At 36.5% G+C, this 23,640-nt stretch overlaps 1 protein-coding gene across 3 annotated transcripts in view; it reads left to right on the top strand.

The window, feature by feature from the left end:
* The window catches only part of LOC127976509 (A-kinase anchor protein 6), a 121,366-nt gene that overhangs the window by 55,177 nt on the left and 42,549 nt on the right, over nt 1–23,640 (top strand). For 2 of the 3 annotated variants that reach the window (XM_052580964.1, XM_052580962.1), the window contains exons 9-10: nt 14,114–14,247; nt 17,718–17,838. In XM_052580964.1, coding sequence (XP_052436924.1) covers nt 14,114–14,247; nt 17,718–17,838 — 255 coding nt within the window. The remainder of the gene's footprint in view (nt 1–14,113; nt 14,248–17,717; nt 17,839–23,640) is intronic. The other variant, XM_052580963.1, reaches the window with a different exon arrangement.

Genomic DNA, 23,640 nt, shown 5'->3' with positions numbered 1-23,640 from the left:
ACAGCTTTACTACCAATGTTTCAAAACCATGAAAATTAGATTACAAGTTTGTCATTGTGTGTAGGTGCCACATAGACAACAATAATAGACTTCCTGAGTGCTTTTTTGTTAATATTTCTCAGTTCTTTAGAGACTTTTATATAATACTTATATATTAACTGCTTTAAAGGTTTGGGTTCCTTGGATGCAAATGGCTGTTTGTTATTATTTCTCTAATTTGTTTCGCACAACTTTAATCATCACTACAAAATTATGCAACTTTTTTAATTATAAAAAATGTTCTGAAGTAACACAAAATGTACATTTTGTTAACTAGAAGCCATTGTTACTCTGACCTCACTATGCTGCATTTTTAATTCAGCAAGGGGCATGGAGTTGCCATTGTTTATCATTATTTTTCATTTTTTAATAAAAAAGGTATTTAAATGGTTTTGAAAATGGAAGGTTAAGTCAAATGCATTGCATTTTTGCATGTGGTTTATCATGCTGCGTGAAAGTTATTGCATAATTTGTTTCCTGACCTTGAAAATACAGTTTGTGAAATATTTTTGTGGGCATGTGTTTTATCTAGAATATCATACATTTGCTTTCTGCATCATATTTTAGATGAAACTGGTCACTAATTGTTGTATTGTCATGTTTGATGTGAGAGACGGGATCAGGCAGACTGCTAGAAATTGAAATTTCACTTTTGTGTTACTTCAAATCATCTTTTATTGTATAAAAGTTGAAAGTGATGCTCAAAATTGTGCGAAACAATCCAGTCCAGCATTTACAACCCCAAGTGTTGAATGCATCACATTTTATTTGTTTATATAAAACTGCCTCAAAGATAATAACTGGGACATTTTTTTACTCATCAGAAATGCACGCTTATCATTTCCAAGTCGCAGCCCATTCTGTTGTTTCCTCTTTCTTTTCCAAACCCAATGAAATCCATTACTGCATTGTGGCAGTTACAAATGCCGGGCTTTCTCCGAACACAGAGAGGCTTGTCTGCAGGATTACTTTTGATTTATGCTCCAGCTGTGATATTGTAACTCCGTGCGATAGTGTCCTTGGACGTAAATGTAAGTAAATGCCGGGAAGGGCTTGGTGAAGGCCTGTGTATCAGAGCTGCTCTGTGCGTCCCCTGGGAATTCTGCTTCCGATGTGCGTCGGAATTCTGTGATCTTCCAGAGCTGAGTTTTCCGGGTTTCTCCCTGTGTAGTTCAGAGCACAGCAGATAAGGTGAGATAGGGCAGTGAATCACTAGGAGTAGTTTTGAATTTGGTATGTATTCCATTTTTAATGTCAGTTTCCTTTTTATTACTAGTGATAGTTGGGAGAAGACTATATGTCTATATAAAACAACATATTGTGCCTTTTAGAATTAAACTCCACATTTGAACCACAACAGGAATCAAAGTAATCAATACTAAGCATCAGTGTTTTTTTTATCTGCAATCTTATGCGCAGTGAACGCTTCTACTTCCTGTCTCCCCTTTCCAATCAGACAGATGATTTTCTAATTGCGCTGCCCGGCAGGTTGTACGTACACTAGCTGAGCTGATAAGCACATATTGCTTTAATCGCAGGTTTTTGCAGGAACTTTCAGCAGAAGGAGAAATTAAACTGTCGGTTCTTTCACTGTCCTAGTGTTAGATTGCTTTCCTGAAAAGTTGTACACATTTATCACTCATATATAGGTCCTATCATTGTGTTAAATGTTTAGGTTACAATGGCCAAAACGATGACAGTAAGTGATGACAGGACTTTTTTTGTTTATTTTTGGTGAACTATCCCTTTAATGTTTTTTTTATTTTTTATAAATGAAATGATACTATAAAGAATAAACTAAAACTAACAGCAGATGCCGGTAAATGTCTTTGAGTCGATTTGCTCAAACGAATGAAAGTGTTATGTTGCCAAATGTTGGCAAAAGTGAACAAAAACACCCAATATTGTATTTAAAATATAGCACAATACTAACCTCTTATTTACTGAACTGTTTTGAAATCGTGTTCTTCGTGACAAAATCAGCACTCCTGATATTGCTCTCGCTGCTGGTGAGATATTGCTCAAAAATTGAATAATATGATATAAATATGAGATAAAAACTCATACATTGGCATTTTTCCCCAATATCTTAGGGAATAACTGCATTTATGAATGTTGCCCTGCACCATATTTGTTATCAGTCATATTTAAGATGAAGTACAGGTCTGGGGCGGTGCCAGTGTATTAACTGCGTTAAAAAATATTTTAATCTTGTTTTTTCATAACTAATGAATTAAGCTATTATGTTATACTGAAAGCCCTAATATATACAGTATATATATAGATAGATAGATAGATAGAGAGAGAGAGAGAGAGAGAGAGAGAGATAGATAGATAGATAGATAGATAGATAGATAGATAGATAGATAGATAGATAGATAGATAGATATAATTTTGCACACACACACACACATACATGTACAGAAACACATAATAATGCATAGTAATTATTTGAAACAAATATTTAGTAGCATTATTAATATCTTTACTGTCATCAATTTTAAATTAACTTCCCTGCTGAATAAAGGTATTCATTTTTGTAACCACAAAAAAAAAAACTCAATTTGTTTGAATTGGATTACTAGCTCAATGCATAGTGTATGCTATTTTTTCAATAGTATGCAGTCAGAGAGCTGCAGTTATTATTTGATGAAATAATAGTGCTATTTTTGTTTGTCACAAAGGAAATGGTGTATTAAAATATAAAGTCAGTAAAAAACTACAAAACGTATTCCACACTTTGTGGTAGGTTATCCAGGGTTGGCTCCTCCAATCCATTGCCATTCATGTCACTCTCAGCAGTCGTCTGGTTTCTCAGTCACTTCCCTGTCTTTTGTAACTCTTTTACAGTCTCTTTCTTTCCTCTTTTCCTCTGTTGTCAGCTTTCTACATCTGCGTACAGCAGCCACCTTGAATCTTAAACGCCACTTATCAGCCACACTTTCTCTTTGATAAAAATACTTCTGTTTATCACACTTTTGATTTTAAATTGCACTTAAAACCCAAATACCTTGATTACTGCGAATTTCCCCCATGCGTTAACATATGCATGCTATCCGTGAAGTAAATAAGTGAGCATGACCAATCTAAATTTAAATTCTTTGTTAAAAAAATTGAAATATTAAGATTTTGTCATTGAATTGGTTATATGACTTTCTTTCTTTTAGAAAAAGATAAAAAATACATCCTGTGGTTCAGTGCTAGAGCATTGTGTTAGCAGTGCAAAAAGGTTGTGGGTTCGATTCCCAGGGAACACGTTAGGTGAAAAAAGTTAGTATGAATGCACTGTAAGTCGCTTATTATACATATATACTGTACATATAACCAGAAAACAATACTCGTTGCATGAAATTAATTTAAATATATAAAAAACCGAACTTTTGTCTTATGATATTAAACTTATTTTAAACGTATTTTATTATTTTAGTAAAGTTATATTTAATATTAATTATTCATATAAAAATTATATAGACTTAATAAAATTGACAAAAACACTTAAAATTTAAAAACGTAAAATTAAATTTAAAATATAAATATGTCATAGTATTTTGAAGTAGTATTAATCTTATTTGAGATAAATAATAAAAGTCATGCATGTTTTGGGCAAATTGTGCCATGCATCCTTAAAAATCATAGATCATGTCAAATAATTTAGTTTCAGATGTCAAAACTCTCATTTGCCCCTTTTGATTTGATCCTATTACCCATAAGCCCCGGTGTCCTTGTGGTGCATTAGCACACACAGCTAAGGACTTGAGGTGTCAGGGCGCTGTTACAAAGATTGCATTTTTTTTTTTTTTTTCATGAACCTCTTCAACAAATCATATTTGATTTCATGCGTAATTAGTTTGTCCATCAGCAGCCGAGGGGACCCTGTAGCGGCTGTATCTGCAATATCTTTGAGCTCTGATGACAGAGGCTTCGGGACAACAGCCAATATACATTAGTACAATAGCACGGTTCCGCCCCATCGCTCCGGATGAACTAGAACTCATTTCGTACGACTGGCATTCGTAACTACGCTCTCTTTACCTCGCGCTCAGCGGGACGAACATCTCAACGCTCACTGGCAGCCTTCAATATTTGATAGACGCTCTGCCCTTCATATTTAACTGGAAGATTTAATTATATTTTGAAATGATATTTTAATTAAATATTAAGGTAAGCAAAAATGGATTTCAAAATAATTACATCAAAAAAGTGAAGGCTCTTTTTTTTTCTGCTTGGACAGCAAAAAAAGAAGCCTTATTTAAGTCACTGAGAGATTCAATCTAATTTAATTCTCTCCCCTCTCTAAATAAACAGTTCTCCAACCTTTTTTCATCTGGGGGGAGAAGAGATGATAGAGGTAATCAATATTTCTAGCATTTTAATTAAAACCGTTAGTGGAATAAATCCATTTAATTATCAGTTAATGAAATACAAGGTCATTTACCTGACAGCAACTTTGAAGGTGTCTTACTGGTTGGAATGAGAAGCTGGTGAGGTGTCAGAGCCGTTTAGCAGCTGCCAGAGCTCAACTTCAGATTCTCCTCGCTGTATTAACCCCTCTCTGTCCGGCTGTGCACCGCTTGACTCGTACCTTCTGCTGCACACACACCAAAAACACAATGAAGATCAGGGTTAACAGAGCATACTTGTTGGATGTGTATATATGTGTCATATAGTCATATATGGTACAATATATATATATATATATATATATATATATATATATATATGTGTGTGTGTGTGTGTGTATATGTTTGTTTTTTTATTTTTGTTTTTGTGACACCTGCGACACTCATTGGTCTGGAGTCCCACGGAGGAGATTGGAAGGATATAAATTTGTTTGTTTGTGACAGTCATCCGCGAGGGGCTGTCGTGCTGTTTTGTGTTTATTTTATAATTAAAGAGTTGTTTGATTGTCCGCCGGTTCCCACCTCCTCCATCCAGATGATTATGAAGTTTTAAAGTATTACATATATATATATATATATATATATATATATATATATATATATATATATATATATATATATATATATATATATATATATATATATCTAATTGCATCTAATTACACACACACACCTGCAGCTAATACACACACACACACACACACACACACACACACACACACACACACACACACACACACATATAAGTAGCACAGTCACTCTCAGTCTGGGCGAAGTCTTGTTTAGCCGTGCGTTTTTCCTGTGTTTGTTCTTCCTGTGTCTGATTTTTGGATTGTGTATACTGCCTTTGATTCTCCGCCGCCTGCCCCGACCTTTGCTTTTGACTGTTATTGATTCTGGATATCCCTGACAGACCTGACGCCGTTCCTGATTACTGCTTCTCCAATCATTCTTATAATAAAGTTCTTCATATGGATCTGAACTTCTCTGACTCGTTGTAACAGAAGACCTATATATGTATATGTATGTAAACATGTCAAAATAAAAAAATATACATGCATGTTTGTGTGTTTATATATACATAGTAAATATACACAGTACACACATATATTAAGTAAACAAAAGCTTTTATTTTCAATGCGATTATTCTCATTACAATACTAATAATATACCTATAAATATATATTATATACATTATAAATATACATATTACAATATATAAATATTACATATAAATATATAAATACATTATATATTTATAATAAAATTATAATATTTAAAAGACCAATATATTTAATCTCAATATAATATAATGTATTATATAATTGTATTATATGCCCACTCACACACATACAAACAACTGTTCATATTTTATGTCAGTATAAATCTCATAAATATCTGTTTGAAGACCTGTATATGCATGCGTAGATAGATTATTTGGTGTTTTAGAGGAACTTGTGGTTAAAGTAAATGAAATTAAAATTACATTTATGCATTTAGCAGACGCTTTTATCCATATTCAGGCTATCAATTTTTACCTATCATTATATCATATGATATATTACTGTATATAATATGTTATTATCATTATATTATTTGGTTACTATGGTAAATTTGTTTTTTTTATAATATTATTTGAGTAACGTGTAATGTTGTCTTGGAAAGTATGAAATTTCCTCATTTGTACAAACATTTTACAATTCTGCATGTATATCACACGAACTGTGGCATGTACATATTGATACTTATATTATGTAATGATAAGCATAAGAGAAAGTTCCTACATTACATGATGCTAATAAACAGTCATCTCTCTTTTGACATTGAGTAGCATTGCATCATTTAACCTCTGACATTAGTTTGCCAGGAAACGTCTTTGTTGAAAATCACTTGATAAGCTAGGAATTATCATTTGAGGCTCAGTCGTGCAATAGAACACTTTTATTTCAGAGGCATAGAATAGAAACTAAGCTGTATCATGTTGTTTGTCTGTGGAGTTGTAGCTTTAAAGGAGGTTGAGACTACATGTGTGTGTGTGTGTTTGGAGGCAGAAGCTTTTAGCGTGTGGAGGCGGCTCTGGGATTTGTGTGATAGAGTTTATTTCAGACCCAGTTCTCTGGGGCCGGAGGAACAATAGTCTCTCAGCAGTCCTTCCTTCACCATCTGGAACAAATACAACATATAATAAATAGAGATACAATGGGGCAGAGAAATGGAATTTAACTTGGCCCGCAGCACTTACCTGAAATGCACATATAATGGTGTTGGGCATTTGTCATAGCGAATGCTTTCTGGAGTTTTTGTCGTACTGTTAATGAAATAGTAAACTTGGCTCTGTACATTACTCTCCGGCTTTATGCATCAATCTCTGCAATTGCTTTCTTTGTCTTATTACTAAAATCAATTTCCTTCTGTGATTGCCAAGAAGAGCATTTAAAAGCACTTACTTCATGTGATGTTTTCTGACTCCGTTCCCCGTCTCTGTGGCTTTTATTGTTCATGACAGTCCTTCCAACAACAAATGCCCTGCGCATATGCCGTTCTTGGAAAACGGCTGGCGAATATTAGAATCAGTCTGCCAAGGACACTCAGTCGTACCGATGACAGACGTATTAAGACGTTCTCAATCCCATTCTGATCAAAGTCTAATTGTAGGGTACTGACTTAATGTTGACGTTTGGAGGCAGCTTTAACCGCTGTGGCACATTGTAAAGCACAGTGTGTTCCTGGATCAACATTCCTTTTTGTTCATGGAACAACATCCTGATCCAGTCATAGCCTCATAGTCTATCCTCAAGATCCAGAACTAACTTTTAGCCAAAGCTACCAATGACTGGTTTAATGACCATTCTTATTATTACCATTGCTTTTGACGAAAGTGAATCTCAGTGGGGATAGAGCTGCTCTGCTGTCTCTCTATCTCTCAGGTATGTGAACACACACACACACACACACACACACACACATGCAGACCTGCAGGCAGTGGCTCTGACGTCTGGTGTGTCTTTGTGCTTTAATACACTGACACAGTGTTTGACTTCAGTCTGTTCAGCTCAGAGGGGCCAGTAGAGCTCAATCTATCCTCTAGATATCAGTCTGATCTACTGGCGGTTTATAGTTTCATTCGACCACAATCCACTTTGACAAACAACTTGCTTTCATCTTGAACTCTCACAAAAAAAAGAAGAAAAACAGCTCATTTGTGCTCCCCAAACCTCAAAAGAATCCATGTCAAGGTAGCCCCAATACCGTCTCCTTCTGATTTCAAATGAAGATAAGATTTTTTTATGTTACTTAATTATTTCCTAATTAGTTTGCATGTTAATTAAAACGGTGGCTAATGTTAATTACCTATATTAATGGATTCTCATGTAACACCTGCCTGAAGCGCTTGGCTCAGTTTTCAAAATATCTTCATCTAAGCCGGTTGATGCATGCCGTCTCGCTTTGTTGAAAAGCGGCAAGGAATTGAAGTCAGGGGATTTTTGAAGTAGTCTAACCAAATGCTCGCTGTTTTCTTCTCTTCTGCTTTTATTTGAGAGCTGCGTTTGCAGAGAGGATTGGCATATTGCGATTATAGTCATATTTGTGAGCGTGTGTAATCTGTAATGCTCGATCTGTTAGACGGGTCATTCTAAGAAACGGCTGCCTTTTCCATTTTAAAGGAAAAAGTAAATGTTTATAATATTTTCAAAGTCACATCTGATTTAATTATACCCTGAAATGTATTTGGACACGAGTCACTAAAAAAATGCAGAAATGCATTCCATTTTCCAAGGTTTTTCAGTACAAATCCAACTCAGCAAACCTTTGACCCTCATCCATAGGATTACATCCATGCTGAGTATTCATTTTCATGAGATCATTTGAAAAGTAGCATCCTTACCCATTTATACACACACAAACAGAAATTTAGTCAATAGTAGCTCATTTACAATGAATTTTAATAAACTTTTAATGCCTTTTGTTTTCATTTTGAACATTAATCTGACATTACAGCCATTGTATTCACGGTTCTCAGACTGCAGATACTTAATAGATAGAGATGTCCACAAATATCCACTTATTAACTGTCAACTGTTTACTTGATACATATGTTGGTTTGTTCTATTACATATTTGCTAATACAGCAAGTCGCAAGCAAAGTGTTTGAAATTAAGATTTTTTTGTTGATATAAAGTGCCTTCAATAACACACATACTGTACATATGAGAGGGACACAAACCCGTTTCTATATAATGACCCAGATGTTTCCCATCACCCGTCTATGATGGCAGAATTGACTCTGACATTCTTGACACACACCTGGTGGGATTGCTTGGCATGCATGGCAAAGCTAAAGCAAAGCAAGACCATATTAAAGTGAAGATGGTCTCTATTAGATTGAAAATGATCACCCGATCAATACGACCCCCTGCCTTGACCATAACGTGAACATTGTTTCAGTCCCCCTCACCTTTTCCTGCATGTCTCGGGGTGCTTTGACTTCATGGAAGCAAGGATCAGCGATTAAATGTCACCTTTCAGCAACAACATTAAATAAGAAGCAGCAATTTGTCTCCTAGCAAATGCTAATTTCACGCCCTGATAAATGTTGCAGGAACTAAAGCTTTCAAAGATGTTTCTTAAAGAGGCGGCAGCATATGCATGTAGAGGCCTGATGCTTTTCACGAGGACAAAAGCTCACTTTCATGTCAAGGTCAAAAGAGTTGTTTTGCTTTGAGCTAAATGTAAGTCATCCCTTATTACAAATTAAAAATTCATTCTGACCTCATCAATTAGATTTAGAGTGAGGGCTTTTTAAAAATAGATATTTAAAATGCTGTCTTAAGAAATGATGGTGCATTCGAAGATATTTGACATTTAGCAGAGACAGTACACAGGGGCGTTCGTTCACACATACAGAGATTTACTGCCACCAGAATGAAGCAGCACAACTGTTTTTAGAATTAATATTAATAAGAAATGCTTCTTGAGCAGCAACTTCTGAAGGATCATGTGACACTGAAGACTGGAGTAATGATGCTGAAAATTCAGCATTGCATCAAGGCAATACATTACATTTTAAAATGTTACATTAGAAATTAGTTATGTTAAATTGTAATAACATATCACAAGATGTTTGATCTTATTTTAATTCAATAAATGCAGTCTTGTCAAGCACAAACTTTTGAACAGTAGTATTAGGATAAAAACATTTTAAGAAATGCAAAATGCATAGGGAGACAGTTATGAATATTTTAAATGCTTTATGATTGTGAGAAATCATTGCTGAGCTCTTTTACCTTTATTTCTGTCTTCATTGAACAGTAGCCTCTCTTATTTGTTGAAATCTAGGATTTAGATCTTCACCAGGAATTTGCCTATTTTTGACTGGCTTCCACAGAAGAATAACATGACTTAAAAGCCTAAATTTCTCTCCATTTCCCAATGGAGAAAATGAATGGAATTTGACTTGAACCCATCTGTTTCACTCTATAGTTGCACGTGTGCATTGTTAAAATGGCCACCATGTGAACTGACTTACCTTAAAGTTACTTTGCATCTAAAAGAACCTAACTTCAAGAATCTTAATTGAATAATGTAACACATTTTGCATGTCGCCAAATGCTCGTTTGATAAAGCACAACCAATTCATCTTGCACCTGCGGTGGCATCTCTTCTGGCGACATTGCAGATAGCCATAGAAATATGACCCCCTGTGTTTTTAGTGCATACATAATCGAATTGATTTGACCAAGCAGTCAAACAACTGCAAATGAATGCGGTCGTATCAGCAGCTGGTTAGCTGCAAAAGACAGATAAGTGTGAACAAACGAGGGCAACTTCTGTCTGACAAGACTGTAATAATCGCCATTATTTTGAGCCATAAAGTTGCGTGATTCATGTCGGAAGACCCCACCACACATTAAATCCAGCTTTTATGACTAGTGATTTGAAAGTAATAGTTTCCAAATGAGTTTCATGCCTTCTAAAGCTCCTCGGAGGCCCACTCTCCTCAAAAATAATCTCCCCTCGTAACTTTTCCGAGGAGCAAGACGCAGAATAAAGCCAGCCGTCGAGGAATAACAGCGCATTCGTTTTCCTGCTCTTGAAAGTGAAAAACACTCAAATGAAATACGGCATCTTAAATGACAATTGAGGAATTTGTTTTTCTTTTCTTTCTTTTTTTTAAACACAATACGACAGCTTTTTCCAGACGCGTGTAGAGTTTGTGAAGGTGAAGCTTTGCAGGCGTATTTGTAAATTTATGAGCTGCTTTGATAGAACCCTCGGCCATTTACAGCTGCCGTCTCGACCCCACACAACTCCCGAATGAATTTATTTTCCGAGCATGCCTGCGTGTGCGCCGCTCGCCTCCGATGCTGCCTCTGAACATCAGGACAGACCTGATGGGAGACATTTCAAACAGGCCAATGTATGTTTTGGTTGTTTTGAACACCGGTCGCTGGGGGGGGGACTTCCCACCGTTTTCAATCTCGCAGCAACACTCCTCGCATTCAGAGCAGACGATAAAGAAATGAACGACCCCCGTGTTTTGTCACATAGCTTAAATGTAGAATTTAGGAGGTATCCATTGGCCCCTGTCCAGAAGTTCACCTGTTTTTTGTTTTGTTTTGTGTTTTCTTGTACTGCATGCTAGAGTCACATTTTTCTCATTTCTCTTCATTCCCCAGCTGCTTTCAATGAGACTCTGTCCTGTTTGCACTGCTGCCACATGAATCGTCTTCCCATCCATCTCTCTCTGTCTTTCTCTTTCACTCGGTTTTTTCATTGCACATGAAGCAACACAAGAGCGTTACTCAATTCTGTTTGGATTATATTTGATCCCGATGAATTTCACCCTCCTGTTGGATGTGAAACACATGTGCCTCAAAGCTCAAGGACGATCATGTCTGTGACTGTTTTCCTCCAGTGCACGTTTTTATATCACAATCTGCAGATTTTGAGCAGTACTGTCTAGCTTATGAAGGCAAATCAGTCAGCTCTGCTCACACTTTGCCTGATGGGCCTTAAATACTTTACTGTTATTGACTTTTTTTGTTCTCATTATTATTTCTCTTTGGTATTATGCAGTTAAAAATAAAGGGATTTTTATTGGTGTTTGGCATGGCTGACATGAGACCTCAAATCACGAGGCTTGTTTTGGAGTGTGTGCTATTATTTTTTCTAAGCAACTATATAATAAAAACATCATCATAGGCAGTAACCAACTATGCAGCATGCACTTGCAACAGTTTTTTATATTGTGGTGGCAAGATTCAGATGAGCAAGCACCCACATTTTCATCAGAAATGTAATGTTTTTTCTTTTTAGTTGGTATACTTTTTAGTCCAAATTTTCAGTTTTCCCACATATTCCCAATTTCTTTGCATCCATTGAGTGATCTTTGATGAATTGCTTTGTTCCTCCTTTGTAAGTCACTTACACAACTGCCAAATGTATAACTGTAAATGACACAAGAGCATGGGCTAATAATTCACACAGCTGTTCAAAAGATTTTTTTCTATTAATACATTTTAAAATGTAATTTAGGGTAATTGTTATCATTGTAATATTTGTTGTGCAGCTTAATATTTTTGTGGAGATGCATTTTCTTCAGGATTCATTGATGATTGGAATGTTGAGAGGAATGGCATTAATGTAACATAAATGTATTTACCGTCACTTTTGATCATTTTAATATGTCCTTGCTGAAAAAAAAGCATACATTTTTTCAAAGAAAGACCACAAACTTTAAATGGTAGTGTGAGTTGTCTGGGTTTAGTTTACATTTATTGATAATGTGAGATGCACATGGTGTGACGTGATATGAGAAGTGATGATGGTCACAGTTTCAGCTCATGACTGACAGTGGAAACATCCCAGAAGACGTGGAACCGACACAGGCATGTAAACAAAAGGGCCCAAAATGACTCGATTCAGCAGATTTTCCTCACATCTGAGTCTCGATTCCACTTGAGGGATGGAGATAAGCATTCATCAAATGACTGAATTCATATTGATTCCTGCCATATTAGCAGTTTAAAGCAAGACCTCTTTTGACGGCGAGAGAGGGAGAGGGAGACGGCGCGGGAGGTTTTTGAATGATTCTGTTTGAAATAAGTATACGGGAGATTCACACGCAAATCCCTTCTGTCTGCATATCTGAATAAGAATATCTTTAAACGGGCCGGGATGGGGGAAGGCGGCAGTAAACCCAGCCTAACCGTGGTGTGCAGGATCAGGGGGGTTATTTACCACATCGGCGGGAGGCCACGTGTTCATACAGAGGTCATATGGGAAGCCGTGAGCGGCTGTTGGAGCGACGTAGAGCACTCCAGCCCATAGGAAAATTAATTAAGCGACGCTTTGCTTTTAAGTCAGGGGCTTACATGCGTTTTTCTTTGGTTGACATTGTCTGCCTTGAGATTACCAAAGCTTAGCCTTTATCTCAGACACTGATTGCACTGCATTGTGGGAACGGGCTCTGCGTACATTATGACAAACACTCATCAATAGCCTGATTTCTCCTTCAAGTGCTGATGAATGTAGGTTTATGTGCCTGATATTGATGTTTTTCATACTCACCCATGGGAGATGCATCTCGCAGCAGCTCAGCCGCGTACGCTGTTATAGATTTCTAATACATTTCAGCTCTGCGTTTTTAATACAGATGGGTAATTCTGCTCGGTTTGGGGAGATCAATGCAAATGTGTCTTAGCCACGCAAGCCACAAGAGAGGCGAATCTCCATCACCACAATGTCCTCGACTCGAAACCGAAGTGGCGTGCTGGGCCGAGCCGTCCTTAGGCTCAAGGTGGCTCGGAGAAATTGCTTTTGTCGGAGGTGGGCATCAGTTATTATTGTGTGTGTTAGCCACTCCGGTGGGATTGAGTAATTAGGATCCTGACATGGCATCGGCGTGCCAGCCGAGTGAATCAAAAATGAAGGCAAATGAAAGCAAATTCCTCTGAGGAGGGAGAGGAGAAGTCTGCATGCTCGAGCCGCTAATTTTCTAGAGCTCCTAGTTAGGTTCATTTCATTCCTCCCAAATGAGCAAAGCGCCCAAGCCCCGCCGTTTGATGCCCGCCCAATAAATGGAATGAAAAAGCGACACATCTTTCTGTTGATTTTCTTGTTTATTATCAAGGGTAGCTTTGATTGAGGAGCAGTTTACATTCATGGAATCGTCTGACCTTTCCAGAGGCATCTGCCGAGCAGGCGCCGGGCGCTCGGTGGAGAATGCGAAGCCGGCGTGTTTCATAAAGAGTTGAGAAATGAGCAAAAAATCAAAGCCGTCTGTTGGAGATTTTATTTGCTCCCTCATTCATCGTCTCGTATTTTGCACAATAACTGCATGATCTCTGTCAAGCCAATGTAGCCAATTTTCTCAAGCACCGAGGAGAAATACATATTTTTTCCATCTGATTTGAAAAGCATGTAAGTGCTTCCTAATCACTGCTGAAAACCAACACGCTCCTTTCTGAAATGGAACGATGCCAGTTTCAAGTGTCGCTCTTTATTGCTGTCATATTGATTCGGCTAAATGCTAGAAGTCTGAATTGGTTTACTAGTTTTGCGCGTTCTAATAGTTTATTGTTTTTTAATAGTTCTTGAAGTTGGATCAATGGCACTGAGGTAATTGAGGTTGTCCAAATGATATCATTCTCTCTGTTTGTTTTTGGTGTCAGCAGGTGGAGGTCCAACAGAGCCATCGAGAGGCCCAGAAGGATGCTCTGGATCAGATGAGAGTGAAACTTAAAAGTCAACAGTACTGCTCCAACAGCAGAAGTGTCGACTTCACCCTGATGTCCAAGTCTAACAGGTACGATGAGAAATGTGAAATTAGATGCTTTATTTTTTGGTCATATTCAAAAACAGCATTGCATGTGTCCTTCATGGAGAATGCAATCCCAGAATGCACTGTGACTAGCCCATTGGAAAGATTAATAAATTATGATTATAAATATTATAATATTAGTGTTACAGAATGCATGTACATTTATACTATTGCATTGCTTACCACCATATCCAAAACTTTAGGAACAGGTACAAATTTAGTGTAATGCTGTCTTTTAATGAAAATGTGCTCTAAATTTTGTAAATATTTTATTATGTCATATTAAATTTTGTCTGTTTTATTCAAAAATATGTATTTTTACAACATTTTAATACATTTTAATGAATGAAAATTACATTTTTGGTGCTGACAAATGTGCGACATGATGCTAACACTTGTTTAATTGTGCTAAATATTAACTTAATAATACAACTATTTTATTTAAGAATATATTTTTTGTAATTAAAAGAATTTATCAAATCTAAAAATGTATGGAGAATCTCTAGGATATTGTATTACGTAATTTTTTTTACGTTAATGTTTTTTTTTAGCAACACATTGTTAGTGCGTTTTTTTATGTAGTGCTGTATTTTCTTTTCATTAATTTTGTTAAAATGATGCAGTGATACTTATGATGCAATTTGCAATTTCTTAAATTATATTGTCATCAGTAGTTTTATTAATAAATACTGTTTGGAAGTCAAGTCTTCCATGCACTTTGTTTTGACATGGATTTGTTGTGTAGAACATTTCCAATCGTTCACTTAAGGGCTTCTGTGAGTATTATGATGCTGACTTAAAACGCCAATAACTTCCTGAAGTATGTTTTATATTTTGTGCCTTGCCTCTTTTGTTTTCACAGATATATTGCCATTTGATCAATACTGTAGATTAGATTTATTTTAAGGGCCTGAAGAAACCTTTCTCTAATGCTACTTAGTGGTTCCTCATGTGGTTACAGACTTTCATTATCTTTTTTTTTCTTTCCTAAAATAACTAATCCTTTTATTTGGTGGTCCATTAGTTCTCTCTCCTCCCCCTCTCTTTCTCCTGATCCAGTAAAGTCCTGAATGTTAACCGTAGAGTCGGTATCGGACTCCTCGGCTTGGCTTTGAATCAAACATCGTTTTAATCCTTTTAAGCTTCTCGTCGTAATGATTTATTTTGCAGTAAAAAACCCATAATGATCCTTTGAATTTTAATGATGAGCTGCCTGCTCAAGGATTCATTGTTTTGACTCCTTGGCCCTTACCTTTGCATGGAAACATGTCTTAAGGGAGGCGCTGTCGAATTCGATGGCCTCCTGTGCCTCTCTCCAGCTCGCCGGCCTCATCAAGGGCTGACGCCCACCACCGCGGCTCCAAGCATCCCCTCGCACCTGATAGAAACGGGACGCCTGGCGTTCAGGAATCAAAAGCCCTCTCCAGGAGAGGAGAGACGAGGGAAACACAACAGACAGCGGTGAAAAGGAGATGTTAAGTCGCATTAGGCGCCAGGGATTAGCACCATAAATTAAAGAGCTCTTTCTATAAAACTGTCACTTCGTATGAGATGTGAGGGGTGTCAATACAGCAAGCCAACCTTTCCCGGTGAGGCTCAGTGTGAGTGCTGATGAATTAGACCACCTCCCCCCTCTTAGAAAGGTGGCGCAGTCCTTAGTGGGGGCACGTTGACGTTAAATGGATTTGAAAAGAAAGAAAGAAAGAAAGATGGAGAGGCATCCATTTCTATCTCACAGGAGTGTCAGTGCTGCGCTGACCCGGAGGAGCCCGTTTCAAGAGGCTAACGGCTAATGCTTGTCAACAAAACCACTCCATCTGATCTGATGAACAGGGGGGGGGGCGAGTCTCATAAAACCTTTCAAGTTTCAAAAAAGCACAGAATGGAATATTGTATTTTTATTTGTTTGTTTACACAGAATAAGTGCCTTGATGAGTTTTATTTCCTGTGTTGACATTTTTAGTTTGAAACAGCATTGTAACTGAAATAATAATGTTAATAATTATAAATAATTTTGTTGAACTTTCTTAAATTCCAGTAGCCTTTAGTTTGCATATATATATATATATATATATATATATATATATATATATATATATATATATATATAATAAGCTTAATTGTATATTTTTATATCTACATTATATAATTGTTCTTTTGATTTTTGACACTTTTTGTGAGATTCACCCAAGTACAGGCATCAATCTTCAAAAGAGTTCATGTTTAAGAGGAAAGCATGTACAATAGTTCTGCTCACGAACCAAAGCGAGCAGGAGAAAATGATGCTGACAGAACAATATCCCATGATGCACGTTTGCTAAATGGATCTTAGATTTTTTTTTTTTCTCCTACTTGTTTTTCGTTATTCGTTGTTAATGTTGTTTGGCTGCCCTGAGAGCTTGTTTTACAAGCATTTAGATTTATGTTAGTTGGGGGAAGAAAATAGAGTACGAAAAACAATACGGTATGCAAGAATACAGAAAGATGCTGTTTAACTCACAAACAGCATATTGAGTTTTAATATCAGTCGAAGAACGCAGCGCCTGAGGGAGTCTGCACACTTCCGCCGCACACGTCTGACTGTTTCTAATTTGCTGTCTTTGCCGTTTTGTTCTGATCAATGTCTTGCGTACAAACACGGCTCAAATTTTCACGTACTCCCCAATGTCGTTTTGTTTAATCAGCGCCTGCTTGGAAATGCTAATTCGCAGCTCTATCCTTGTTGAAATTTCATAAGTGCTTGCATTCGATAGCACATTCCTGTTTCTTTTGTGTCTGCGCTGAATTGAAATAAAAAGGAAATGTTGATTTTTCTCTTGCACCCTTCTTTGATCGTTATTTGTGTAATCTCATTCATAGTCTTTCTTCTTCAGGGACAACAGGACCGCTTTAAAAAGCGAGAGGGGGAAAAAGGTGCTAATTTGACATAACTGTCAAAGCGCTCAAAAGCAGTGTGAATTCCAAACAATTTTCAGACTAATGTTTCTAAACATGCGGCCCTCCTGCTGTGGCGCAAATCTAAGCAAAGCTCAGGCGCTAATATGTTTGTTTGTGTGAGTGTGGTGATGCGCTGCTATTATGAGTGTGTCCGGATATAGTGTAAAAGTGTATGCACATATGTCCCATCATCCCTGTGCTGTTAAAAAATATTGAATGTTCTTCACTGTTAAGCTGACGGAAGCGTTGAGCAAGAGGGAGGTGAAGTCATGTTTAATTAAGACATTCTGCCCACGAGCCGTCACTCAGAGCGCAGGTTAAAGATCCCTCGTGCTCCCCGACTCGGTTCACACTTCACATACCCACGACGCACTGCGCCTCGGTGCACTGTAATTACCTCCGCTTGTCAAATATTCACTCTGTGAAATATGTCCGTACACTGTCTCTCCAGACCTCACCTGAGCTAGAGAAGCTGTGAACTTCTTTCTACCTGTCTCATTTTTCTTCTTTTCATGCAGCCTATCAGAGTTTGAGGCGGAGTACCAGGAGCTCTGGGATTGGCTGATGGACATGGAATCCATAGTGACGGACAGCCATGATCTGATGATGTCAGAGGAACAGCAGCATCACCTGTATAAGGTAAATGGGTTCTTGTGCATTTAAAGTTGCTAGCTACAATTGATACATACATGCTAGCATATTGCATCTGTGCACAACCTGAAGCAGATTTTGAAAAGGCAACAAATTAAAGGAATAGTTTCATTTCAGAATTCATTATAGACCCATTTTTCTTCAATGCAGCAGAAAAGAAGCTATTTTGATCTTTTCATAATAGGGACCAGAGCATTCAAGCTTCAAAAATGACAAACAGCACATTCAAATATATCATGAAGGTATGCTATAAATGATTTTTAATGGTTGTAAAACGATAACGATAAACAAGAATATAATGAAAACCAAGTTATATTTTTGTCAAGTGTAAAGGCCATTTCACCTCAGACTGAAAGAAGTTCCTTTGCTTCTGCACGTCACGAACAATTGTGTCAGTGAATAAATGGGAAAACTTGCATTACCCCCAATACTGCTGCTTATTGTAGTTTTTTTGGGGCCTTGTTTCACTTTATGAGAAAGATTACTGTATGCTGAGAAAAACTGTTCAGCAGAGGAAAGTAAGTCATATTGAATTGCAACAACATGAGGGTGAGTAAATGATGACAATTTACATGGGTGAACTATTCCTAATTTTAGTGTAAATGGCCAGTGGGATGTTGTGTCTCAGTGGTTAAACATCTGTGTTGGTAATTCAGTGGTTGTAAATTCAATCCCACAATCCAGTAGTTTCATCAAAATTAGTTGCATCATTCATTATTAATTGTAGCACAGTTGTACAGTTATACTGTTATCTGAATATGGGAACAAGCCCAAATTGGACAAATTTGGAACTTTAATGTGTGTATTATATATATATATATATATATATAGCTGCATTCCCCATTATTGTAAAGATTGTGTTAAGCAAAATAACTTTTTTTTATTTGTGTTTAACAGAAGAAAGGTTTGGAGAATACTCTAAAAAACTGTCAGGACATGTCAGACAGTTCTTAGTAATTAACCCATCATGAAATCATAAAAACATAAAGAGTGTTCTGATTGGCTGATTGTTCTTATTTTTTGCCATTCAGTGTGGACCGAGTGCTTCTCCCTGTTCACTTAGCTCCAGGGAGACTGTCCCTAATGTACTGTTAGTCACTTTAAATAAGAAACTGTCTGCTAAATCGTGTATAATTGTAATTTTTTCTTTCTTATCTTAAACTGGAAGCATATAATGCAGAATGTTAAATGATAGATTTATCAGTAATATTTCAAATGAGCCTTGACTTTTGATTCTCTTAAACCAATTTAGCAAAACCACGGCTGGATATCACAATACCGCGAGCCGGCGATTAGATTGTCTTCCATTTCAATCTCTGTCGTGCCGTCACACGTTCTTCAGCCAGACTCACTCAGTCATTTTAACACATTTCAGTAAAAGATCATTTCAGAGAAATGTGAGAGGGAAAGAGAAAGAGTGCAAAGCAGAGATAGTACCTCACCCTGTTTACAGTCCATGAATTTTTATTAGTCCCAGATAAAGTGGCCTGTATTGTGTTAGGTCAATATGTTTGTTCATGATTAAAACAAACTGATTTTGCTCCTCCGTATTGATTGCGTGCCCTAATAAATATGTACTGGGCCTCCATGTTGGTTATCAGCTTTGTTCGTGGGGTTCTCCTGTGACGCGTTATCAGGCCTCTATGTGAGATTGATTTGGAGAGGGTTACACATGTAGACCGAGCCAGGGCCGGGACGTCCTGCTGTTTCCCCATGCTGGGGGAGTTTATCGTAAAAAAGAGGGGGAGGCAGAAAACCACGCTCGCCGGGAGGCAGGGACCGTAAATCAGCCTCATTTAGGCTTCCTTTACCAGACTGATTCCGACACTTGTCATCCTCCGATTGCTCCGAGCATATGGCATATTTCAAAAGAGCAGATTGTGAATCATAAAGAAATGAAATTAATAACCACCCCCACCCAGCCTCAGACTGGAAACAACCCCTAATGACGAGGGAAATAACGGCACGCCGGCGGCCCCCTCTTCCTCCTCATCCTCCTCCTTCCTCTCCCCTCGAAACCTGCGGAGGTCATGTTCAAGGTCAGAACTAATCTTCCCGCTCATCGGGCGCAATGACCCCGCCATTAGTCATATCTTACAGTAAGAGAGAACTGAGGGAAGATCAACCAGTTTTCTGCTCGCTCTAAGTCTTTGAGTATGTTCAGCAAACTACTGTACTGTTTAATACTGTACTGATATATTATATCCATTTGTATAGAATAGAATACATTATTACGTTTTTGTAGCACAGTTTACTGCATGCTAATTTTATTGTGAAGTTGATAAAAATAAGCCATACTGTAATAATAATAATAATAATTCATTACATTTATATAGTGCTTTTCTACGCATTCAGAGTGCTTTACATAGTCAGGGGGTATCTCCTCATCCACCACCAGTAAATCAAGAAATTTTTTTGAATAAAAGGAGAAAAAATCCAGATTAATTTATGAATTGATGGCAATCACTAAATTAAACATGCAATATACTGTAGATGATAATTTGGCAACAGTGTAACATTCTGATGTTTGCTTTTTTTAATTTTGTTTAATTCTCCATACTGTTTACATAGCAGTAGTAGGTCATATGCTGATCTTGCTCAGTTTGCAGTAAGCAGTACAGAAGTATTTGTGTCTGTACATAACCTTCAAAATGAAATCGACTGACCATTCATCTCAGAGATCGCTGACTGTCACAAGAAATCAGTTTGACCAGAATAGCCTCCATGTCATCTCTTCCTTTCATAAAACAACCATTGATGTGTTTTTAGCACTTTCAACCAATTAACCTGTAGATTCTCATCTTTTGTTTGCTGCGTGTCGATCAGACGTTAGCTTGTTAACCGCTGCTGCGCTCGAAGCGTTGGTTTGTGTATACAGCACCTTTAGCACGCACTGACAAGCAGAATAGATCTTAGTCTAATCTAACACGCGCTAATGCGCTTGCTGATCAAAGCTTAGCTCAGCCAAACCTTCCATGTTCTCTTGTGCTGCTGCTGCCCTGAAGATGTACTCCTTTCTCACTGGTTTGTTCGTTCAAGCTGTACCTTCGAGTGCTGAGGTTTATGAGGCATTGTTATCTGTCTTTATGCATGTGAAATCAAAAGATCTGATCATCTCGCTTTTCCCAGATGCAGCCTTAAAAGGTTTTTTTCTCACAAGAGCCGTTTGTTCAAAGCTGCAGGATCTGACAGAACATGTAAAATGCAACTTCATTTGCTGTTTGGATTCTCAACTCTTCAACTGATCAAGAGTGTTTTAATGGCTCAAATTTATGTAATAAATTAAATTGTATTTATAATGTAGTTTTATCATGTTAATCAATGAAATGCATTATGTTTTTATTATAAGACCCATGATAACAACACAATACAGTGATCATATTTGAAAAAATAACTTGAAAATATCAAGTTATATATTAATCACTTATTACAATGTCATTAATTTATGATGAATAACTTAACAATAAATACAGCTGTGCATATATTACCATTTTATTTGTTAAAATATATACAAAAAGACTATTAAAAATAGATTTATTTTGTCATATTTATTTATTTATTTTTAGCATATAGAAAACAAAGCCTTTTTTGAATTTTAATGAAGACATATTAAGCAATATCATTTCTTATTATTTATATTTTTTTTCACCTTCTGATCCAAACATGTTGCCAGGTTTCGCGAGATTCACCCAAATGCCGTTCGGTTTCTTTTGGTGCGAATGTCAAGAATTCTGCTCGATTTATGTTGTTCTTTTGTGATAAAGTGCAGGGATGTTTGTTGATGTGTTGCTCTGTGTCAGGAGTGTGAAGGCAGTAGAGCAGGCATCTGTGTGTGTGTGTGTGTGTGTGTGTGTGGAGCGACAGAGGATGTGTGTGAGTGTGACACATTGCTGCTTTATAGAGCCGGAGCAGGTGGTATTTAATGGGAATCACAACATCACAGCGCCTTCTCCTGTGTGTCTCTCCCTCATCCCTCCCTCTCTCGCTTTCCCTCTTTCTCCTTTGTCTCTCTCTCTGTCTTTAATTTTCTCTCTCACACACTCCAGAGCTCTATTCCAAAACCTAGTTAGCTACTTTCCTGTATACACTGTCTACATAGTCTGCTGCCGTCCAATGCATGATTTACTTCAGTGCTTCCCAACTGGTTTTGCTTCAGGACTCATCGGCCACCAAAACAGTACTGAAATAGTTTATTGAACAAGAGGGAAAAAGTAATTCAGTGTTATTTTAGTTTTATTAATATACTGGTATTATAGTATTTATTAATATTTGCTTTAATATTTTATATTTTTTGTTTTAGTGATTTTATTTTTGTCATTTTCACTAGTTTCTGTTATTCTGAATATACAAAATATTTCTATATAGATTTATTTTTACTTTACTTTTAGTCATTTTAGTACTTCAGTAAATGCAAATCAGTTAGTTTCTAAGGCAACAACATCCATCTAATATTTAATTTAATTTAATTTCCTGAAATTCCTTCCTCCCTCACATTCTTTCTTTTTTGTCCTATTTTCTCTTCCCTGCTTCTTTACTTAAGTTTTTCATGTAGTATATATATTTTTTTATAATTTCAATGTTAATAATTATATAAATAATTTAATATTTTATATATATATATATATATATATATATATATATATACACATAATATATATATATATATATATATATATATATATATATATATATATATATATATATATATATATATATATATATTTATATTTAGGTTTATTTCAGTTGCATAATTTTTTTTAGATAGCAATAACAACACAATCAAAAACTAAAACTTATTATTATTGTTATTATTATTATTACTATTATTATTATTATTATTGCAATGAACTGCATTGGCAAATTCACAGTTATGTACAATAGAGTTTGACATTAGTATGTTTCTAAGCTAATGATGTGATCATGGCATTCCTTAGTTTTTCGGAACACAGCAACTTCCACACAAATACACCAAAGAAATAAGCATTTCCCCCATTATGACGGTAAATGTGCTGAATATGGTGGCGATACTGTTGGGTGCACCTGAATGCGTCATTACCCACAGACGCACACACAGCATTTTCACACCACACTATACACAAAGCAGTAGCCTCAGTAAGTATGTGCTAATGTAGGTAATCACTAATGGACATTTGCTAAATTTGATTGCATTGTGCTTGTTTATCTTGTACTCTTGCATTTCAGCTGTGCTCTGGTTTCTGTTTTTGGCTGGTATGTTTTCTATAGGGTAAACATACTCTCTTGGATAGTGAGTGAAAAGCTTTTGAATAGATTCATATATATATTTCAGTGACACCTGTTTTGAAAACGCTGTTGCATAGTGCAGGAAAGTAAAAAGTTTGGCCTCAGTTAGATTATTATTATTTAATTTCCTCAAAGAAATGTATGCTTTTATCGAGAAAGAATGTTTATAATGTTACAAAAGGTTTCTATTTGAAAAAATCTATATATCATTTGTGGGTTATTAAATAATAAAAATATATAATGTTTTGCTGGGTCATGTGTCTGGTGGATCATGTTACTCTGAAGACTGGGGTATTCATATAAAATCAAATTTGTAAATTGTAAAAAATATTTTACAATATTACTGTATTTTGTAAAATAAATGCATCATTTGTGAGCTTAAGGGAATCTTAATTATTCCGAACATTTAATAGGTAAATAGAGTACATGCAACAGTTTGCACAGCTTTAGCAGGTTAAAAAAGTGAGGGCTAAAAGTCACAGATTCGGGAGCCAGAGAGAGAGGGAGAAAGCTTGAGATGTTGGCAGA

Source organism: Carassius gibelio, chromosome B17 (assembly GCF_023724105.1).
Source record: "Carassius gibelio isolate Cgi1373 ecotype wild population from Czech Republic chromosome B17, carGib1.2-hapl.c, whole genome shotgun sequence".
Classification (NCBI taxonomy): domain Eukaryota; kingdom Metazoa; phylum Chordata; class Actinopteri; order Cypriniformes; family Cyprinidae; genus Carassius; species Carassius gibelio.
Note: the sequence above shows the minus strand (reverse complement) of the source record. Positions and strands in the feature narration are given on the sequence as shown.